Below are 8,965 nucleotides of genomic sequence, written 5' to 3'. Positions count from 1 at the left end.
TATTCTTCTAAACTTTCCTTTTTATGAGATCACATTATGTATAAAAAATATTTTTGTTTTAAGTTTTATAAATATTTTCTTTATCATATATGTTATTTGAGACAAATATAAAAGAGAACATAAAAAGATTAAATTAAATTTTAATCATTAAAAATATCTTAGTTTATGTGATTTAAATTATTTTGTAAGAATTTGAGAAATAGATTGATTTAAATAAAATGCATAATACTTCTAAAATATATATTATGTTGTTTAAGATTATTTTTTTAAAAGGGAATATTATTTTTTACTTCAAAATCAAAATTATTTTGTGAACTTTCCTTATTATTAATTACACTATATATAAAAGATATTTTCGTTTTTTAAATTTATAAAAAAAATTATTATATAGGTTATTTGAAGAAAAAAAAGAAATCTAATTAAAAAGGAAAAATAATATAAAATAAATATGTAATAATGATAATTAGATATATTTGATTCATTAAGGGTATCATCGTAATCAACCAACGTGAGAGTTAACGTGAGCATTACACATAAGAAATTGACTTCTCAAAATAATATTATATAGATTCTTTCACCAAAAATGTATATATATTCAAATATTAATCTCTGTCTAATAAATAACAAGAATCTTCTAATTATTAATCTCTGTCCTTAATGTAAATATTCTCTGACCAAAAATGTAAATATTCAAATATTAATCTCTGTCTAATACAACAAGAACCAATTACTTTTTTTGCCACACTTCATAATTCTTACTTGACTTTGATTTTGCTAAACACCATGTTGGTAATTCTTTACTAAAGATCGATTATTTCATAAATGTACACTTTAATTTTTATCAACAATTAAAAAGTATAGATTAAATCCAGTGACCTAGCTAGTAATTCGAGAAACAATTTGATTTTCATACACATAGTTAGTAGTTAGAAAAAAAAAACAATTTGATTTACATATATACATATTTAATAATGAACTCTTTTATTTGCATTGTTGGCACATTGGGTGTCAACAGCCTAAAGAGAATATCTACTTACCAATAGATAAGACGTATTTTCAAGCCTGATTAATTTATCATATACTTTTGTAATGATAGATCATTATTGTAAGGATTCAGTTTTAAAAATATTAGAGGTGGAAAAACATAAGAACCGTTACAACTCACAGTGAAGAGATTCTTGGATACCATTTATGCATATGGTACATTCTAATTATATTCTTTAATTTAGAATATTGGCCCAACTCCAAACCGTAAAACTTAGTGCTAGTATTAAACAGGAAAAAAAAGCGACTTCGGTTGAATATCCGTCCGTTGCGCCGAACATACTCTGTCGAGTAGTCCACGTGTCGTTTCGTCGTTGGAAGAAAAGGTCAGCAGAGACGACCGTTGGAACATGCGAAGCGAGCATAGGACCCACCGGATATCTCTGTGTAAACACTTTTGTTTCAAGTTGCCATGCTGGCAAATTTGGGTCATTGGATGGATGTGAGAGATCGTAGAAGCACCTAGGCTACCGGCTTCTACTTCCAGGTCTGGAGTTTGAATCTCATACTATGTAATTTCTTGCGGATTACAGAAAATCCATGTTTCAAATTTCGAATAGAGCAATTTATTAAACAATTATGCAGATTACGGAAAAAAAACTTACAAAAAATCTTCAACATGGTGCAAATAAATCTGGTCAGGCGTAAATCTTCATAGTACGGCTCAGGTGATGCAGTTAGGCTAGGTCTTTATAAGAGTGATGCTGTTAGGCTAGATGCTTATAAGACAGGTAGTATTGTCGGTTGTTTTCATGTAATCTTTTTCGTATCATAATTGTAATAAATCAGCGTTAAAAAAAAAAAAATTGAAGGTTCGATCCAAAGGCTACGATTCGTCTTGTTTTCCTTTTGTACAGGTGGACCCAATCATGTGACCGTTGGTAAGAGGCGGTGGGGTCCAGCCCAATACTAGGGTTATTCTTCTCTTGATAAAAGCTCAATCCTCTCCTCCTCTCTCTTCTCAACTCAAAACCCTACCAGAGGAAGAAGACCAAAAGTCGAATTGAGAGATTCTGAAGATTCGTAGAAACTCTCATCATCTTATTTAAAGGTAAGTTTTAATTCTCTTTACGTCTTTTATATTCTTGATTTGATATATCGAAAAACAGAGAGCCGCTGAGAGCTAGGGATTTCTCATATAGTTATTGTTCGATTCCTTGGTTAGGGTTTACTAAGAATCACGCTTTGATTTGAGATCTCAACTAGTGAATTAGAATTTGGGGTTTCCTATTTTAGTACAAGAATTAGGAGTAACTTATGAGTTTTTATTATGTTTTATAGACTAAAAGATTGTTTGAATCTTGATTACAGGCGAAAGATAGATATGACTGCAGAAGTTAAGGTTGAGGAGAAGCAGGTGGAGTCTGAGGTTGTTATTGCCTCTGCTGTTGTTCCTCCTGTGGAGGAGACAACAGTGAAAGCTGTTGTGGAGGACGAAGTTAAAGCTGTGGAAGAGGTTGATGGGAGCGAGACTAAGGTTGTGGAGAAGAGTTCTTCTTTTAAAGAAGAGAGCGATTTCTTCTCTGATTTGAAGGATTCTGAGAAGAAGGCTTTGAGTGATCTCAAGACAAAGCTTGAAGAAGCCATTGTTGAAAACACGCTGTTTAGGAAGAAGAAAGAGACCCCTGTGAAGGTGGTGGAGAAGAAGAAGGTAGTAGAGGAGAAGGCTGAAGACGAGAAGAAGAGTGAGGCTGTTGTTACAGAAGAAGCCAAAGCTGAGGAAAGCCCCAAAGAAGAAGCAAAGACTGATGCTGTTGTGACGGAGGAAGCCAAAGCTGAGGCAACTGAGGATGTTGTTCAAAAGGAAAGCCCCAAAGAAGAAGTAAAGACTGAGGCTGATATTGTCGACACCAAAGAGGAAGTGAAAGCTGAGATTGCAGAAGAAGAGAAGAAAACCGAGGAGGCTGTTGTTACCAAAGAGGCTGATGTTGTCGACCCCAAAGAGGAAGTGAAAGCTGAGATTGCAGAAGAAGAGAAGAAAACCGAGGAGGCTGTTGTTACCAAAGAGGCTGATGTTGTCGACCCCAAAGAGGAAGTGAAAGCTGAGATTGCAGAAGAAGAGAAGAAAACCGAGGAGGCTGTTGTTACCAAAGAAGCCACTGTGGAGCAGGAGGAAGAAGATGAGATTGTGGATAACGATATCGAGCTATGGGGAGTGCCACTGCTTCCAAGCAAAGGAGCTGAAGGAACAGATGTAATCCTCTTGAAGTTCTTGAGAGCAAGAGACTTCAAAGTCAATGATGCCTTTGAGATGCTCAAGAAAACCCTCAAATGGAGGAAGGAACAGAAGATTAATTCGGTCCTTGGGAGAGACTTTGGCGAGGATCTTGCCTCTGCAGCTTATATGAACGGTCTGGACCGTGAATCACGCCCGGTTTGTTACAATGTCTACAGCGTTTTCGGTAACGAGGAGCTTTACCAGGCGACGTTTGGATCAGAGCAAAGCAGAGAGAATCTGTTGAAATGGAGGTTTCAGCTGATGGAGAAGGGAACCCAGAAGCTTGATCTGAAACCAGGTGGTGTCACTTCTCTTCTCCAGATCCATGACCTCAAAAACTGCCCTGGACCTTTGAAGAAAGAGCTATGGGTTGCAATCAAGAACGCCATAGTAGCTTTGCAGGACAACTACCCGGAGCTTGTTTCCAGAAACGTGAGTTCATTCATTATCATCATCATTCACTGTCTCATTGATTCAGTCTCCTGACTTCTGTAATTGTTTTGTGTTCTACAGGTATTCATCAATGTTCCCTTCTGGTTCTACGCCGTCAGCACTCTCCTGTCTCCATTCTTAACACAACGAACCAAGAGCAAGTTTGTTGTGCCTCGTCCAGCTAATGTCACAGAGACTCTTCTCAAGTAAGCACCCATAACCACCCCTCCTAATATTCTTCGCATGTCTCTAATCTTTATCATATGCATTGTGGCTTGATGAAGGTACATTCCAGCAGAGGAGATCCCTGTTCAGTACGGTGGTTTCAAAAGAGATGATGATACCGAGTTCTCCAAGGAAGCTGTTTCTGAAGTTGTTGTGAAGCCTGGATCATCTGAAACCATCGAGATCCCAGCTACTGAGGTAAGAATTCATAAACCAAACCTCTTTCTTTTGTCAGGAGTTGTAAGAGATCGGTCTACTAATGCTTTTGGGGTTCTTTTTTTTTTTTGTTTCATAGACTGAAGGAACATTGGTTTGGGACGTTGCTGTTTTGGGATGGGAAGTGAATTACAAGGAAGAGTTTGTGCCAGCAGATGAAGGAGCTTACACCATAATTGTCCAAAAGGTGAAGAAGATCGGTTCTAATGAAGGTCCGGTCAGGAACAGTTTCAAGAACAGTGAGTCTGGTAAGATTGTTCTTACCGTTGACAATGTCTCTAGCAAGAAGAAGAAGAGAGTTCTGTACAGGTACAGGACCAAGACGGAATCCTCTTGCTGAACTTGAGGCTTCAGTAAAATCATCTAAGCAGTCTCTGGATATAATATTCTTTTGCTACAGTTGAAAAGTTTGGTGTTATTATTATTATTTTTGAGTGATACTTAACGTGAGAAAGAGATACTACTGCCATTGTTTTATTGAAATTCAATCTTTTTTTGCTTGTGTTATGAAATTTTTTTCTCTTTCCGTGTTCCTATTTGATTTACTTATTTTTTGATTAAAATTGTATGAATAAATAAATATATTCAAGTAATCATAATATTGGCTGATGGTTAAAGTAATTAATATAAGTGGCCCATGCGCCAGGCTGATGGTTAAAGTAATTAATATAAGTGTCCCATGGGCCAAACAACTATAAAATGTGAATGACCTGTATAAGTGATTACCGAATCTAATATATTAAAACAAAATCCTATTTAAATTTTACCATGATATACTCTATCGAAGTTGTGACTAAATATAAAAAGATAAGTTTATATGATATACTTAAATTAAACCAGCCTATAATTAAACTATCTTGTATAACATTTGTTAACCTAAACATTTTGCCTGACTGCATCACTCTGAGTAGCTTTCTGAATAGTCCTATGAGATTCATTCCTGACGGTACTCTTTCTGCATCATTCTGAGTAGTCTTATGAGATTCATTTCCGACGGTATTCCTTATGTCATGCTGAAGATCTTTTGTAAGCATTTTTTCTAATTTTTTGCATAATTCGTCTTTTACGGAAATTGAAACCCAGAATTCTTCCTGTAGAAATTTTGTTGAGTGGGATTCGAACCCAGATCTGGGTTTAGAAACCTTTAAACTTTGATCACTAGGCCATGGTGTTTCCACCATTAGGTTATCATTGGAGTTTTCTAGAAGCATCTCGAGGCCTTTCTGTTCTTAATCCCATTAGAGCTCCACCGGAGCTATTGCCAAGTTTTCTATAAATTCTTTGATAAAGAGGTTATATGAGAAGCAACAAAAGCAGAGACCGCTCTCCCTTCCGGTTGCGTCTTCTTCCTCTTCGCATTCACATCTGTCTCTTTGTCCTCTCATGCCTAAGGTTTGTGTTTTGACTCTTTGTATTTTGACTCTTTCCTCGCTTGGGCTACCCAATTGTTCCAGTTTCGATTCAAAGTGTTTTTCTTTATGACTTTGATCTCTTAATTGACTCAGATCATGATAAACTTCACTGCCGTGCTCTCTTGTTGATGACTGAACCAAGTACAAGCTAAGGGCTAAACAACTTTTTTACATTACTGGTTGGGTTTTAGAATCTAGACAAACAATTTATCTACATGTTATATTATAGTTTCAGGGAGCGTATGATATATAAATAGTATAAAAAGTTTACATTATGATGCTGATTCAAGCTGAAAAACATGAATATTTATATAATCTATGATATCCACATACGTGTTTACATTATGATTCTCAAAAGAATGAGCTATCTTATCTGGTCTTAGCTTATTAGAAGTGGATGTGTTCTTCCTCTTTTGTTTTTTTGTTCCTCTTTCTGACTGTCTCTGTTTCTTTTCTGGTTTCCAAGTTTATGGAGGCATCAAAGTGGCTATCAAGATGTCTTGGTCCCAGAAGCTAACATATAACTATGGACAGTTTTTCCCTAGACGTTCTTTTCAACTTTCCTGAGTATGTGACTCCTGCGGTTTAGAAAATCTCAAAGAGTGAGAAGATTCACTTGAGTGTTAACGTCAATACTGGACATGCACCATGATATTTCAGGGTTGTGTTTCTTCTTTATATCTTATATCTTTCTAATACAATCATGTATTACATGAAGAATGAAGAAAGGCGGAACTTAGGGAAGTTAGGTTTGCATATGAAGCAGATGTTTTGAAGTGGTCAAACACAAATTTTAGCTTTTCTTGTACGATATGAACTTTATATACCGCATAGGCCTTGGCCTTTCATCCGCGCTGAACGAAAGATATATTTTGATAATTGTAATCATCAAAAAGCTTTTTTTGTCATTTTTGTATAATTGTGTTTAACTTATATTTTAATACTGATTGTGTGTAATATTTGTTTTTAAAATATTTACATTTTATGATATATATAATATAGTAAAAGTGTTATTTTACTTCTATTATATTTTAAATTTTTAGTTTTCTTTTTAGTTTATATTTCTGGATATAATCTGATTTTTCAGAATGTTAAATATATTAATTGTTGAACATATGAAGAGTAAATTAGTACAAATTGATTTTTTTTTTATTATAGCCCATATTATGCTCTAGCTTCTAATAATTGTTTTAAATTAGAAATCATAATTCAAAAATTATATATAGTATTTGAAATTCTATTAAAATTTATGTGATGTAAGTTTAATGTATATTTTATTTATTTAATATAAAGAATCATGTTATTGAGATGATTTTGTAGATTTCTATTTAAAGATTACAAATTAAATATATAAAATTTTACAACTTTATAGTTAATAATATCTCTTGTGATATCTTTTTGTTAAGATTCAAAATTTTTAAATGTGTAATAATTGAAATATTTACTACATTAAATCAAAAATACTGATGGCTGTATACATCTAAATTATTAATTAGTATACTGCTATACTTAGAACATTGAGGTTTTCGTAAAAGAATATATTATTATATCTTGCATCCGCGCTGAACGAAGAATAAGTTCTATTTTAATCAAAAAGAAATCCAAATTTTTCGAATTTAAACTCAAATTAATCAAAAATACTGAAACCGAACCGGAACAGAATGAAATCTTAAATTATTCCGATATTGGCTGGTTTTTAACTTTGTTACTCAAACCGAAAACCAAAAAAAAAAATGAACGGGCACCAAATCGAATTTTCTAAATACACGAACGGATCCTAAACTTCTAGAATCGAACCTAAACCAATAACCTAATGACTAATCTAAATAATTTTAATAAAGATTTGACAAAAACAATATCCGCACACACTATCTATCGTATATTTAGACTTTTTTTGTCAACTGTATATTTAGTTAAGAGTAATTTTTTTGTCAAATTATTGCGTTCACACACAAAATATGTCTCATATCTCGTGTGTCTTACTATCTAAACAAAAGTCCAAATGTGTTCTTTAACGTAATGCACTAAATAATCTTATGTGTCCTCTAAAGTTCTTCAATAAACATCACAAGGAAGACACATGTTGATAATCTATAATTTTCCTAATCGCCAAAAATTTCAAATTGAATTTATGGATCAGAGCGACAACAATGTCATCACCAAAACCAAGTAATAAAGTTAAATAGGGCGAATGAACAAATGTTGGGAACCAAAAAGAGAGAGAGATCAATTATAAATTTGGCCATTTAAATGACGTGTCGAGAAAACGTGTAGTGAAAGTTGATTCATAGCTTTTTGAGCTTCAAATCCAACCATAATCTATACTGTCAAAGCATAATCCCTATAAGGATTCTGCCATTAATTTTTAATTTATTTACATTATCATGCCATTACTTATTTTTAGAATCTTTTTAATTTATTTCACCCATTTAATAAGAAAACAAATCTTTTGAAAATAATTTTGTTTACATATACAAGTTTGTTTAGATTATTTATAAATAATAAGTTTTTAGTTTGTTTATAAATAAGCAATTAAAATGTTGCCAAAAAATAAAAATAAAATAAGCAATTAATTACTGCTATTAGTTAGTTGTTTTTAACATTAAATAGTTTATGGATTTATTTAAACTGACATATCTCATTTTACAGCACAATTTTTTTTTATTTGTCTTTTCAGGTTACAATATAAAATCAGTTAGAAATTTAAACCATCTAACTTTTATTTAAATAAAATGATTACTATTTTCATAGTATTGATATTTCTATAAAATCGGTTGTTTAATATTTTGAAATATAGTTAGATAAATGAAGTAATTTTTTTTTTGGAATAATTGATAAACATGAAAATTTATTGTGTTAGACTAATTTATTTTCATTATATAAATTAAATAATTTAAATCAAAAATATTTTTATAAAAAATAAAATAATACAATATTTATGGCATCGAAAACATATATATACCCAAAATAAATAAAAATATTAGCAAAATTTAATATATATTTTTGCATAGTATATCTTTAGAATAACACTACAAGAAAACGTGCCCATAACAACGAAGATTTACGACGAAAATATTTCGTCGTAAATTTACATGGTGTTTACAACGCAGTTACGAGGAATCCAACTTTCGTCGTAAACACCATGTAAATTTACGACGAATAGTGTTCGTCGTAAAATCCATGTAAGTTTACGACGAATGTACGTGGAATGAGAAATACGTCGTAATCATTACATCGACATTACAACAAAACATGTTACCGTTATATTTAGGTGAAAACGTGTATTCAATGTGCTTTAACTTACCTAATTTCGTCGTAAAGTCGTTGAAAATATTATGTTAAAACCATGTAAAATCCATGTAAAATATTCGTTGTAAAATCGTTGTTATATTTCAACTACCCAACTCGAAAATTTCTC

At 32.5% G+C, this 8,965-nt stretch overlaps 1 protein-coding gene and 1 long non-coding RNA gene across 5 annotated transcripts; both read left to right on the top strand.

The window, feature by feature from the left end:
• The first annotated feature begins 1,980 nt into the window (after nucleotides 1-1,980).
• On the top strand, nucleotides 1,981-4,659 carry LOC106306541 (patellin-4-like). 4 transcript variants are annotated; one of them, XM_013743198.1, is made up of 6 exons: nucleotides 1,981-2,095; nucleotides 2,356-2,878; nucleotides 2,966-3,694; nucleotides 3,776-3,900; nucleotides 3,979-4,117; nucleotides 4,215-4,659. In XM_013743198.1, exons 2-6 carry the CDS (start codon nucleotides 2,369-2,371, stop codon nucleotides 4,473-4,475), a joined length of 1,764 nt encoding a protein of 587 aa, XP_013598652.1. In that variant the 5' UTR covers nucleotides 1,981-2,095; nucleotides 2,356-2,368; the 3' UTR covers nucleotides 4,476-4,659. The 4 variants fall into 4 exon arrangements, with proteins under 4 accessions (XP_013598652.1, XP_013598651.1, XP_013598650.1 ...); XM_013743197.1 differs by having other exon boundaries at nucleotides 2,356-2,917; nucleotides 3,005-3,694; XM_013743196.1 differs by having other exon boundaries at nucleotides 1,982-2,095; nucleotides 2,356-3,034; nucleotides 3,122-3,694.
• A 615-nt stretch (nucleotides 4,660-5,274) lies between these two features.
• LOC106304966 lies at nucleotides 5,275-6,406 on the top strand. The gene is made up of 3 exons (XR_001262885.1): nucleotides 5,275-5,527; nucleotides 5,641-5,726; nucleotides 6,014-6,406. It is a non-coding gene; the product is annotated as an uncharacterized LOC106304966 (long non-coding RNA).
• Nucleotides 6,407-8,965: the final 2,559 nt, after the last annotated feature.

Source organism: Brassica oleracea, chromosome C7, assembly GCF_000695525.1.
Source record: "Brassica oleracea var. oleracea cultivar TO1000 chromosome C7, BOL, whole genome shotgun sequence".
NCBI classification, from domain to species: domain Eukaryota; kingdom Viridiplantae; phylum Streptophyta; class Magnoliopsida; order Brassicales; family Brassicaceae; genus Brassica; species Brassica oleracea.
This window is presented reverse-complemented; position numbering and strand designations above follow the sequence as displayed.